Here is a 13,610-nt window from a genome sequence, read left to right as displayed (position 1 = left end):
GGCTCTTTCTCCTCCAAATTTTCTTTGCAACCCTGCATCACTTTGTCAGCTGTTGAATCTGAAAAATCTTACCCACATTTTGAAATAAAAGAATGACAGTAAAGCATAAGCACAAATTCTACAAAGAGATCCTTGCAAACATTTTTGAATAATTATGCTATTAGAGGGAAGAATGCTTGCTCCATCTCCTAGCTGACAGGAGCAGAGATCCTCTGCTAAAGAACAAAGTGGTCTGCTCTAAATTTATTTCCTCTGAAAATAAACTCCAGTTTAATATTTAATCACTGCACGAATTACAATGGACTTGTATAAACTCAGCAGTTTAGACAGCCAATGATTTTGGTAAGAAAATATTTGACAGCAGTAACATAAAACATGAACCCACTGAGTAAGCTCATTATCTCTGTCTGTGCTCAGTGTGACTGCACTTGGCACCACTTGAGCTTTTGAGCAATGGATGGGTTAAATCACTGTGTCATTAAATACTGTCCCTGCAGCTCCACACAAGTGTCCAAACATTGAGCCTTCAGTGGGTCTTGAGTGGCCCTGTCACTCCTGAGATGTGTGTGCCCCAGATGTGTGTGCCCTGTCCCTGGGGTTGCTCAAACACCCCAGATGTGTGTGCCCTGTCCCTGGGGTTGCTCAAACACCCCAGATGTGTGTGCCCTGTCCCTGCTGGGGTTGCTCAAACACTCCAGATGTGTGTGCCCTGTCCCCAGATGTGTGTGCCCTGTCCCTGGGGTTGCTCAAACACCCCAGATGTGTGTGCCCTGTCCCTGCTGGGGTTGCTCAAGCACCCCAGATGTGTGTGCCCTGTCCCTGGGGTTGCTCAAACACCCCAGATGCATGTGCCCTGTCCCCAGATGTGTGTGCCCTGGGGTTGCACAAACACCCCAGATGTGTGTGCCCTGTCCCTGGGGTTGCTCAAGCACCCCAGATGTGTGTGCCTGTCCTGCTGGGTTGCTCAAGCACCCCAGATGGTGTGCCTGTCCTGGGGGCTCAAACCCCAGATGTGTGTGCCTGCCCAGATGTGTGCCCTGTCCCTGGGGTTGCTCAAGCACCCCAGATGTGTGTGCTCAGTGCAATGAGCAGCTCACAAGCCCAGCTCAGTGACAGTGCCCCAGACTGCCAGGGACCACCATGACACCACAGCAGCAGAAGCAGGGAATGAGGGGGTCCTCTCCTGGCCCCGACCACATGTTTCACATTCCAGTGAGTACAAAGGCATACCTTTATACTCACTGTAAGCATGGGTGCTCTTCCCTGGGGGCATTTTGAAACCTGGTAGCCACAGAGAGCTCAGCTACCTGCAGATGCATGGGGTGTCCCCTCAGACCTGGTTTCAGGAGCAAAACCAAAAGTTTTTCTAAATGAAAGAGAATTCCTCTAAGACTCATTAAAGGAAAGGAAAATTAAGGGTGAAAAGAATCAGAAACCACAGATGACAGCTAATTTTTATGGAGAGCCCTCTCAGTATCAGCGCTCTCAAAGGTGAGCACAACTCCTGCACCTACTGCAGGGCTACCAGCATGGAAATGAGAGCCAAATGGGGCTGGAAACTGGAGTTTTATTCCACCCCACCTTAGCAGTTGTTCATTTATAGTGTAAAAGTAGGTTTTTTCCCCACTGCCCCTTTTCCACTGGAAGATGATAAAGAGAGCCTGTGATCTGCAGCCACTGGCACACTGCCATAACAGGGCAGGGAGCTGTAGCAAGCACTGGGAAATTCATCCTTTGCTCCTCTCCATCTCCTCCCAAGAGAATTTACAGCAACCATTTATGACATGACTGAACCATAACAACCTCCAAGCTTTGAAAAACAACCCAAAGGAAGTCCAGAGAAATGTTGGGGAAATCCTGGAGTGTTTGTTTTTTCTGTGTATCCCTGCCCTGGGTCAGTCCATCCATGGGTGAGTAACTGGTCAGCTTGGGAAACTTCAGGAAACTGCCCACACATTCTTTATAGTCACTCACAATAATCATCTTTGCTTGTTATAGCTGGCAACATGGTTTAAAAGTGATTTTTTAAATTTCTGTTTCCAAACAGATGCACTATTGGGGAGTTCTACTCCTGCCTCCACTGTGTGAGCACAGAGACTCAGAAGCCCGGTGGCAGAAAAAGGGCAAACCACAACTTAATCACTACTTAACAGCACTTTCCCACCTCTGAAATACCTCGTGCCAGCTGTCTCATGCCACATGATCCACTGAGATGGAATTACTCCTCCTGATCTTTCTGTGGCTGCAGCACATGATGACGATCTACCCAGAGCAATCATTGATGCAGGTCGAGTGCCAGGTGCAGTGAAGAGCAGGGTGGCACTGGGTCCCTGAGTGTGGCCTTGTGAGGTCCCCAGGACAAGGTGAGAGAGGAGAATTTGACTCCATGCCCTCAGAAGGCTGATTTATTATTTCATGACATTATATTATATTAAAGAATGCTATACTAAAACTATACTAAAGAAAGAGAAAGGATACATCAGAAGGCTGGAAAAGAATGATAATGAAAGCTCATGATGGACTCCTCAGAGTCCAACACAGCTGGCTGTGATTGTTTATCCAAACATGTGAATTTATTTTAATTACTGGCCAAGAGCAGCAAAACATGGAGGAGCTTAGGCTTCTCATCTTCCCAGGAGAAGAAATCCTGGAGAAGGGATTTTTCAGACAATGTCACAGTGACACCTGAGGAGCAGCAGCACCCCTGAAGCTCTGTCTCCACACCTCTGCAGGCACCAGAACACGAGGTCTCTCTCAGGGATGCTGTGCCCCCATTTCCAGGCAGCTCTGAGCGATTCCAGCCAGCAACGCCAGCAGGTGGTGCTGCCCACTCGTGACCGGCTGGTCCCATGGAAAAGGGCTCTGGGACTGCAGCTCTGAGCAGTTAAAAAACAATTAGGCAGGTAAAGTAGTCTGGTTTTATCTAGTTAATGATTTAGAGTTTAAAAAAAAAGTGATGCTTTTGTCAGCCAAAGATTTCAATGAGGCCATGGAAGATTCCTTGTCTCCTCTCTCTTTCCCTCTACCTTGTCTTTCTTCCCCTCTCCCTCATCAAAATAAGCCAGGATGAAGCAATAAAAGGATTTAAATACTTGCACTTAAAAAAAAAAAAATTAAGGACATTTAAATTGCCTGTGAATCAGGTAACCTTCCAGCCAAACACGAGAAGCAAAGATTTGTGCTGTCCTGCTCAGAAAGATTTTGGAAGCCCTCAGAAAAAGAATGACATCAATAGAGAAAAACACATAAAGCCATAACTTGGGAAATGAAGGTGGACATGCTCTGACTTTTCTTACATCACTTAATGAAATATTTTTGAAGATTTATTTTAGATGAAGGGAGGGCAAACATTGTAAACATACCTAGAGTATATATATACCTGCAGTTTGACAAAGAGCAAGCACTGTCACCTATCTAAAAAAGCTCCTTTGGAAAAAGCCCAGGTATCAGTATTTCAAACAGAAATCCTGACACCTGAATATAATTTAATAATGAGGAACTAATTTTCATATTAGAGAAAATCTCTATATAAAGAAAAAAAATATACTTTTTTCTATATCATCCAAGTTATTCCATTGATAAGATGACTATCTCCAGAAAGATACAAAGAGATGTTTTAAACAATAAAAAAAATCTGTTTCTGAAGGAGTTTATAGGCCTGTAAGTAAAAGATAACTTTCCCCACATTAGCATCTGAACCTATCTGGACAGAAATACCTGTCTGTAAGATATTGCAGTGTAACAGAAAACACATTTATGTACACACACACCCTTCCACAATTACACCCAGCTCTGAAACACTGCAATGCTAAACCTCCCACAAACAGCACAAATATTGTATTTTCAGAAGCAGACAGCTTACAGACTAATGGAAGCAGCTCATGATTCCTCCTGGGCAGCATTTCCTTGGGTGTAAATTCTGCTAAATGCTTGGTGATGTGCCTGGAGTGTTGCAGTCCTGGCTTTGCCGGTCATTTGAGATCTCCAAAGTGGTATTTGCAGGTTTTCAATGAAACTGTGTACACAGGGTGAGTATTTGTCCCTTAGCTGCTTGTTTGGTTCCCTTTTTGTGAAAGTTTCCTGTTCTTATAAGCAGGGATCTCTCTCTCTCTCTGGTTATGTCTTCTTCTCCAACCACATCTGCCTCATCTTTCTAAACATCAAAGTCTTTCAAAAAAAGACCATAAATTTCATAATGCTTCCAGTGAATCCACCAGCCCCTTTTCTTGGCTGACACTTCTGTAATAAGCAGGTACATTCACTAATTAAAAGAAAATTATTTAACTGACAAGGATGATGAACACACAAAGACAGGGAAGACATGAGAGCCTACAACAGAAGCTTCTTCAAGGAAACGGTGCTGCAGGAGTTTTAAAAACCTTTGCAAAAATAGTTTTCTGTTTGCACAATATAATTGTGCATTTGTCTTCTTCAGTGCTGACATGTAAGTGAAAAATCCCAGCCATCCAGACTGCCACTGGGTCTGATGGCATGAACATCTACATGCTCTTTACACTGCTGCTTGGATGAAAACTCCTGTCAGACTCCATTAGTGGCAGAGCCAAAGTCATCTAGAGGGGGAGGCAAACGTGAATGAAGAAATATTTAACTGTGTGACCACTTGCAGATCCCAGATCCCTCAGAGATCTGCTGCAACAGGCACCTTAGAAACAGCATGCAGTATTTTCTTGCCACGAAAACAGCAACCAAAAAGGGTCAAGGAAAAAAAAAAAAAAAAAAGAAAAGAAATACTATTGACTAAGTCTGAAGAAAAAAAAAATTCACAGTCACGAGCAGGATGCTAGCAGGGTCACAGTACTCTCACTATTTAAAGCAAATAAACAACAAAAACAAGGGCAGTAGAAGAAATAGAAACACTAAGGGGAAGAATTAGTCTGTGTCACACAAGCTGAAATCTTGGGGGAAAAGGGAATCAATGTGTAAAGCTTCTGGGAGGTTCAATGGCAACTTGTGCCAACACACAGGATTGCAGCTGAACAGGTGGATTTTGTTTGTTCTTTGGGATTTTCCCCCCCCTCTAGTTAAATGTAGTAAGTTACTCCAAAAAGCCTAGGAGTTTGCTGTGAGGAGGTGAAGAGGCAGATGAAATCCTAAATTAACACCCATCTGGGAGCAAATGAAAATAATGCTTCAGGATGAGGGAATGGAGGATGAAAAGAGTAGGCTCCTTTCTCCACGCCACAAATTCTTCCCAGCACTCTGATTTCTCAGCCTTTCCAAGACACAGGCATCATGAAGAGGAATCATCTCACTCCAAATCTGCACAGGTGCTCCAGTGCAGGGCTCCTTTCTCACTGGATCTTACCTCCAGAGATCTGTCCCAGTTGGCCATGACCCTCTGGAAGCAGCCCTTTCCATTCTGATTTCTACTTCACTCAGCACAAAAAAGACAGAAGAAGGGTGCTGAATGTTTGTTGGGATCCACCAGCTGACTCTGTGTCCAAGCTGCCACCAGACAACGTTGCTGTTGCCATATTTCCCTTTATTTTGAACCACCATAGACAACTGCTCAGAAATTCAGAAAAACAGGCTCTGATGCTGAGCTGCCACATCAGACAGAGTGAAAACTAGTGGCCCACGCTTCTGTAGAATAAAGGAGGCAATGTATCATAGCTAGGCTGAGTTACATCCAAAAATCCCTTTGATTTTAGCTAAACTAATAACACAAACAATTTTTTTCCCCTGCTACTTTGTTCCTGTAGACAGCTCTTGCCTTGACAAAAGAAATTAGAGTCTTAGAGACTGGTATTTTAAAAAGGAGTGAGGCCCTTGACTGAATGACTTCTGAAAAGTACCGTTTTCAAAGACATTGTCCAAATGATTGGAAAATGAGAAATTGGTCCAGCTGGGGAAGGTTTCTTACACAAAGAAGTTTGACTCTTGGGGAATGCTGCTTGTACATCTCCACCTGTGGTGATGAGGTTAAAGTATAAACCTGAGCTCAACTACACAAGTTCTTAACTTCACAAGTTCCCCACAAGTTGGGGAGTCATATGCTTCATTAAGAATTGATAACAAATCAAAACTTTTGGTTTTCCCTAAAAAAAGAAACAAACACTCACACTCTTCCAAAGGTGTTAATGGGAAGACTGCAAGATCAAGCACTTAAAGGTTGAAAAACAACCTACATCAATTTCATTGGCTCTGTTTAGTGAGGAGCTGCTGAAAGGAAAGGTTGCACTGTGGGCTGCTTTAGCTCTCTAGGTCTGAGTGGGTTCAGCTTTTTGCTTCTCCCTGAATGATGTTTGGCCTGGTAAATGATGGGCAGAACTGCTAATATCCTGTTCTTCTCTTCCACATTCTCTCACAAACCCATCTCAGAAACTGCCAGTACCTCTGTTGGCTGATTCATCCGTATTACAGTCCTCTAACATACATAACCAGACACTTTTAAAAAAAATCTTTGGGGTTTTTTAAGTGCCTAAAGTAAATGAATGTAGAACTCATTAACTTTTAGAAAGAAAACTTCCTATTAATATAATAATAATAAATGTTATTCAAGAAAAAAACATGCCATTATCTTACAAAATCTTATCATTGCTTGATTCAAGTAGTTATTTTGTGTTTTCTGTAGAAATAATGCTCAGCTGAAGAGTTCTCCTGATCCTCCAAAGCATCAAGTCCTGAAGCAAAGCCTGTCAGTCCGTGCTGGTTTCACATTGTTCACTCACAGCCCTGACACACTCCATGTGGAGTCAATTTTGAAACAAGCCATATAGAATTTAAATACTGAGGTAACATCCAGTGCTGTCATTCCTCCCTGCAACTAAATGTCAGCAAGAAATAGAATCTAAAATTGGTCTGTAACTATGGCAACTAATGAGCCATTCTGACTTGGAGTCCCCAAATCCAACATGTGACCATCAAGGGATTCATTCCAGTTTGAAGATGCTGCTTCTCAGAGAAGAAAATCTGCTGCTGCTTGTGCCAACATTTGTGTGAGAGCCACCAGCCAGGCTGGAGAGCTGGAGCAGGCTCAGGCAAACAACTGGGAGAAAAGCAGCTTCTTTCTGAAACTGGAAGGAAGAACAGACACCACCTTCTGTGGATGCTAAAACACTCTGGGTCAAGGTAAAACCCTGCAAAAAGCACAAACTGTCCAAGCTGACAATGATGTTCATAATCACAGCACAGAGAAACCAAGGGCAGGCTCTGTGATGAGAACTAATGGGTGCCTTGAGGCTTTGGATTTTAATTTCAATTTCAATAGGCATTTGGGATCACACAGCTCCAAACTGAACTCCATTAATTCTGACAAGGGGAGGTCATTTCATCTGCCATGATCATGTCCTCCTTCTCAGAAGCTGTTCTGAAAGAGTTGTTTAAGGAAACTCTCCTAAATATAAATTAAAAGATATGCTTTTAGCTAAAAAGTTCTCCTGTCTTTACCAGGGAGCAAGGTATTTATTCCCTTTCCTATCTCTGCAAGGAGACCCTTTTTAGTGCCATGGCAGTCAAGTGAAGAGAGTTCTACCAGAAGCAGCTGAAGTCTCTACCAGGAGGGCAGATGTGGTGTCTCATGCACAGGTTTCTCCAAAATTTTTATCTCCAAAGGTTTTTCTCCTAAATTTTAATGAAGTTAAGATTTAAAATGAAGGGTCACTATTTCCTTCCATTACATTCAGAGGTTTATTTAGGTAGCATGTGTATGTTCTAGAAATGCACTACAGCCCAGATCAGAAGAAAGGATGTTAGGTGCTAGTCAGTTCTTAAAAACAAACAAACAAAACTGAGTTCTTACCAATTTTCTTTGAAGATGTAAAACCTAACAAAACACAAAATACTTTAACTGAAATATTTTGTCTACCCATGTAAACAGCACTTAGCATTGGTTTGAATATTGGCTTTCCTGGGTGGGTAAGAAAAAAGACATCATAAATTATGGCTTTTAACTGTGGGAAACACAAATGTTGTTGTCTTGTAAAATGAGCCACATTTCATACAGTGAGAAAATAATTAACCCCTTTGAAACTTAGAACCTGTTAGCCAGTTTTCTATTCATAAGGAAAACATAGCTATGGGAACAAAGCTATAACTCAGGAAAAATAAGCAAAGAGAAGAAAAAGCAAGAAAGAAACAGGATTGGGTACTTCTCTCATCCATCATGGATCATCACTGATCCCTCTCGAGGCACAAGGTCACCACCATCAACTAAGGTCTTGTAAGAAACATCCAGTGTGACATCCCAGGTGCATTCAGGAAAAGCTGCCAGTAAATGTTAATGACAAACAGGTGGGGCATTGATGTGAGGAAAGACGAAAGCACTGGATGTTTCACACTTTCTCAAATTAATTTCTATCTAATTAATTCATCTTCATCAGATCTGGGCCAGCTTAGCAGGAGTAGCAGAGAAAATTAATATCTTAGGGAACTACAAAACAAAAAAAAAGCTGTAAACCCTACTAGGAAGCATCATGTCTTTATTAGTTTACTGGTATTCCAAGGAAAAAAGAAAAAAGTTGGGGATAAACAAAAAGCAAGAAAACTTGCAAAGAGCAAGCACCACGATGTTTCATGGGATCTGGAGAAACAGTTAAAGCAGTAAAGGGGGAAGGGGAAAACCCAACAAATGAGCCACACACAGAATGCCCAGGGACTGCTGAGGGTACAAGAAATTGTCTCGAGGTGGTGCCTACGTGGGTGTGGCAGTGGGGGTGAGCACAACGAACCATTCTCACCGTTCCTTTTCCTGCCCTCGTCTTTTGCCGCTTTCTGCGGTGCCATCACTTTCTGCAGGGAGCTCCGGCCGGAGCTGGGCTTTCCCGACCCATTGCTGAGGATGGAGCCGTTCTGGCTCGGGGAGCGGCTGCAAGAAACCATAGCAACAAGGCAGGACGTGAGTTCTCCCTCCTCAACCTCATTTCAAGGTTATTTCACTCGCGCGGTTTGCATCACTGAGTTTTCAGCTCTGATTTGGTACCGAAAGGAGACAGAATAGAAACAGCACACGGCAACACGGTACAGGTAGGAGCACAGTGATGGGAGGTGAGCACGACTTTCCCAATTAGTTCAGGGCTGATGGGCATCTTGGTGCCTTGGAATGTTCCTCGTGCATAAGCCCCACAATGATAAAAGTGCCATCACCGAGGACAAAAAGTCCCGTTGTCAATTCAGGGTCGTTAACCCAGACAAAATAAAGTAGACCTTTGTTTTAGGATGCATGGCTAAATCGATTCCTTTATTATTCAGCCTGCATTTACAGCCAGCTGTTGTCAGCCACAATGCAAAGAACACTCACTCACTTTGCACGTATGCACACACAATAAGAAATTTCTCCTTTTCTCCTTTTGGCACATGCCCTGGTTCAACCAGTGCCCTTATTGGTGCAACCCCTAAGAAAATGCTTGTTTTAATCAGCCACTGCACATCCTTGTCCTGAAACTGGTCCCTGCCCAGGGTGAGGAGGGAGGGAGGGCAGAACTGCTGTGCATCCAGTCCCAGCAAGGAGCAGGGACAGAAATGAGCAGCAGGTGAGTGAGCTCCCACCACAGCTCCTCTGCTTTTTGGGGTGTACAAGTCACTCAAATCCTAATGCACAAGTTGGCAAAAGCAGGCCACTAGTAGATAATAGCACATTTGGTGCTAGTCAGCACCCAGACACAGTCACTTTTTTTTTTACATGTGAAACTGCCACAAAGGGAATGAAAACACTCCACAGGACCTGTGTAGTGATTCACAAATCTATCTGCAATCTACCACTGGGTTGTCATGGGCAGTGACAGGGTGATGTGAAGAGGTTACATTAGAGGAAAATAAATGGGCCTAGGCACAGAGGCTTCCATTTACAGAGGAAAAGAATCAAATCAAATTCTATTGCTGTCACAATGGTTTTATAACCAGAAAATGGTACTAAAACAAAACAAATGTCAAAACCATCCTGCAAATCACTGCCAATACTGTATCATCAGCTTGAAACATTCATTTACCTCCAGGTCTGGCCACCCTACCCGTTGTAAGTAGAAAGCATTCACTGTGGTCAGAAGAGCAAGGGACAAATATGAGAAAAGCAATTCTTGGGGATTCCCTAATATGTATAATTTGAGACTGGCTCTTTCCAGCTACAGGACTCCAGGAGAATTCAGAATGCAACCCCACTCAGTCCAGCCTGAGGGTTTCCTTTGGAAATTCTATTAAAAATAAGTATTCTTGAGAAGCAAGATTCCTCCCTATAAACCTGTCTGTCATTGCTGAATGAATAATCCCAGCCCAGTATAAAAGATCCATCCAGGGACAGACCAACACCTGAAGAAAATCTGCTCAACTTGGGAACATAGAAAAGAAGTGAACATGGATAGCTTGCACAATGATTTCTGTGGTGACACTAATCCAAATATTCATCCTTTTTAAGTGGTCCTCATATTATTAACTCAGAAGTTTCTTTCAGTGGTGATAGCAAAGATACTTTGATCAGTTACCAGCCACTTCATGGCTGTCTGGTTTGAATTGACATTTCCAGGCTGTAAAGTACCCTGAATGAAAGAGCAAATACATAAAGGGCAAGAAAGATTTCTTCATCTTCAGCAACCATTAAATTCCATTTCCAGACACAGCTCCTGGGAATCAAAAAAACTGAAATTCTACATGTTCTTACTTACTCCAGTAATCACCCTGAAGGAGGGAAAACTAACTCTTAGTTATTTGCTTAGAAGGGCACCAAGGTTCAGCACATTTTGTAATGAGAATAACTTTCTTGGATCGAGTTTGCTTATCAGCATTTGTTTAAAATGGTGCAGATTAAGTGGGGGATTTCTGCACTCACTCAAAGGACTGAGTGAAGTGTTTAATCACTTTGGGTAGAGGATTAATTAACAGGGCTGATTTACTTTTTTTTGTGTGTGTGTGTATATTTACACATGGCTTTGGAGAGGTTTCAAAACATTTTAAAGTACAATTCCTGCAAAGACTCGACCTGCCCAGCACCAGCAACCGCTGTGGGTGTCACGGTCATCTTCCAGTTGTCATTTCTTCAGAGGATGGAGGGCTTTGGAAAGGACAGGTGCTGTTTGGTTCACATAGACCTAACCCTCATATTGCAGTGACTTGGAGCCTGAACAGCACCTCACTGGCATTAAACATTAAATGACAAAATAACAGTTTCCATCCAATTGCAGCTGGCTGGCTCCTCTCTGCTGGTACACCCTGCAGACAGCCCTTCCCACATTCCAGGTGATTTACTGCCCAGCCAATGGAATATGATAAACCACGATCCTTCTGTCTGTTTTTCTGCCAGGAAAACCTCAGCTGATGACCACTGGGGATTATCTACCCACCCCTGCTGTCCTCCAGCCCCACACCATGCTGGCTGACACCTTCCCCTTCCAGCATGTCCCTGACACAGTGTGCAGCAACATATTCCAAGCTTTCCCATTATTCCAGAGGGGGAAATATTGGACAAGATGAGGTGACTCAGCTAGGAAGGCTTGGTTTTCTCTAGAATTTCTCTGCATTAGTCAGCTGCTTTTCTTGTATGTTACCAAATCCCTTCAAGAGGCCAGGCCCGTGGAATGCCTGTGAGCCACACAACAACAGTTACCTCTATTCAGGCTGTTTGCCTAACAGGTTTGTTTTCCTCTCTTCCCTTCAGTATCCATCCTCAGCTCCACTCTCATTTAATGCCAAGGAGAGTGGACCAAGGAAAAACTGGCTTCAAAGCATGCAAAACAGCTGGGATAAAGGGATAATCTGTTTTCCTCGCCTGCAAGGACCAAGACAAGGAATATTCAGCTATTCTGTTGATGGGTGAGGGCAGACATGAGGTAAAACTTCCTAACAGGAAAGGCAGGAGAGAACAGATTGCTGGAGGAGGTTGTGATCATCCCACCAGTGGAAGACTTTAAAATAAGGTAGATAAAGTTGAGTTAGGGGGGCTGTTGGACCCTGCAGCAGAGAAGAGGAGCCATATAGCTCCCTGGGGATCTTGAATCCATGATCCTGCAAGTCTAGAGACTTCATATGAAGAGAGTGCACTGGGACACTTCACCCTAGACACTGACATCATCTAGTCTATTCTTACACTTCTGAAGTTTGGTCCTGCTGTAGATGCTTTGGATCTAGAGGTCTTCCACATTTAGTGGATATTTGGGGTTTCCCCCTCTGCTGGTGAAGGCATTGGGTTCAATTCTGAAGTGGCAGAGCCTGTCAGTGGAGTGACAGCAATTTACAGTGGCTGAGGACCTGTCTTTTTGTTGCTTGAGAAATTACCAGTGCTCATGTTACATGTGACATTTGGGCTCATCTTTATGGAGCACCAACATGCACACAAAAGCCACTTCACCTCCTCAGTAAGACTTCACTTGGTTTTATCTCCAATTTGGCAGCAACGTTACCCAGCACAGACCAGCGTCATGCCAAGGATACATCATGGAGAGGAACAAGATTACACTGAGTGCCAAACCTTTCAGCAACCAGCAGCACATATCCTCTGTAACCCCTGTGTGGAAAGGCAGCAGCTGCCAGCCCGTACCTTTTCCTTGTTTCGTTGGATTTGGCAGTTTTGATGGTGCTCCCATCCTGGGTTGTTTCCCTCTCCTGGGAGGCAGGAGCGTCTCTGACTGGAAGTGGAAGGATGACAGTCTCCTGAGTCACAGGTAAAACCTCATCCTCTGCTCCCTGCTGGCCCAAGTGTTGCTTGGCATAGTCAAAGCCTTGCACTGGCTGCAAAAAAACAGGGGAAATAACAGAAATTTCCAGTGTGTATTAGAAATTTTCAAATTCAATGTAAAATTTTTCACTACTCCTTAACTTTTTTAATTACACAAGTGACAGGTAAAAATACATAGATACAATGTGAATACCCAACAGGAAACCAATTTTCCCATGAGATCCCCATTCCACACATTTTAAACATGATTAGTTAGTATAAAATTGACCTTGGCTAACCTTTCTTACCCTGCTGTAACACCCCCAGAAATTACTTTGACAGACAGTGGGAGAACAGGGATGTGGAATTAAAAATTAGGAGTAAAAAAAATAAAACCCTGCAGAAAACTTTCTTTGACAAAACCCTTGTGCTTCCAAAGAGGGTGGGAGTAATTTATTCCCAGTCAAGCCAAAGTAAAAAAGGCACACATCAGAAAGTTTTGTGAGCAACATTTTTCAGAAAATAATCTTTTTCAGATCAGTGAAATTAGATTTCCCCTGGCTTGCCAGTTGCCTACTGGGAAGGATATTACTGATTTCACTTGTTTCTCTTGGGAAGTGGCATTTCACCAGAGCCTTGCAGCAAGGCAGTTCCTGCCCAGCAGAACTAACACATGCCTTCTGGGCAAAGCAGCCAAGGAAAGGTGGATTCTCTCAATGGAAAAATTAAACATTTAGACAAAACATGACTTTCCAAACTGCATTTTCAGCTGGAAGGAAAAGAGAATGGGGAAAAAAAAAAAAAAAAAAAAGAAAAAACCCCAACAACAGCAAAACCAACCCGCATTATCTGTTGGGGAAAAAATATGAAAAGTAAATCACTCAAAGAAATTCATAACCACCTCCAGAAAACGTGTTCTTGTTACACTAAATAAAACTAACTTACCAAAAATGGGAAGGTTGCTCTTCCTGAAGTAAAAAGACAATTGACAAAATGCTAAGAAAGGACC

The 13,610-nt window shown here is 43.1% G+C and overlaps 1 protein-coding gene across 5 annotated transcripts in view; it reads right to left on the bottom strand.

Moving 5' to 3' along the window:
- KIAA1549L (KIAA1549 like) overlaps window positions 1-13,610 on the bottom strand; it is a 141,358-nt gene that overhangs the window by 38,323 nt on the left and 89,425 nt on the right. For 4 of the 5 annotated variants that reach the window (XM_064715681.1, XM_064715677.1, XM_064715679.1 and 1 more), the window contains exons 12-13: window positions 12,485-12,675; window positions 8,691-8,827 (exon numbers count right to left, since the gene is read on the bottom strand). In XM_064715681.1, coding sequence (XP_064571751.1) covers window positions 8,691-8,827; window positions 12,485-12,675 — 328 coding nt within the window. The remainder of the gene's footprint in view (window positions 1-8,690; window positions 8,828-12,484; window positions 12,676-13,610) is intronic. The other variant, XM_064715678.1, reaches the window with a different exon arrangement.

Source organism: Zonotrichia leucophrys, chromosome 5 (assembly GCF_028769735.1).
Source record: "Zonotrichia leucophrys gambelii isolate GWCS_2022_RI chromosome 5, RI_Zleu_2.0, whole genome shotgun sequence".
NCBI classification, from domain to species: Eukaryota; Metazoa; Chordata; class Aves; order Passeriformes; family Passerellidae; genus Zonotrichia; species Zonotrichia leucophrys.
Note: the sequence above shows the minus strand (reverse complement) of the source record. Positions and strands in the feature narration are given on the sequence as shown.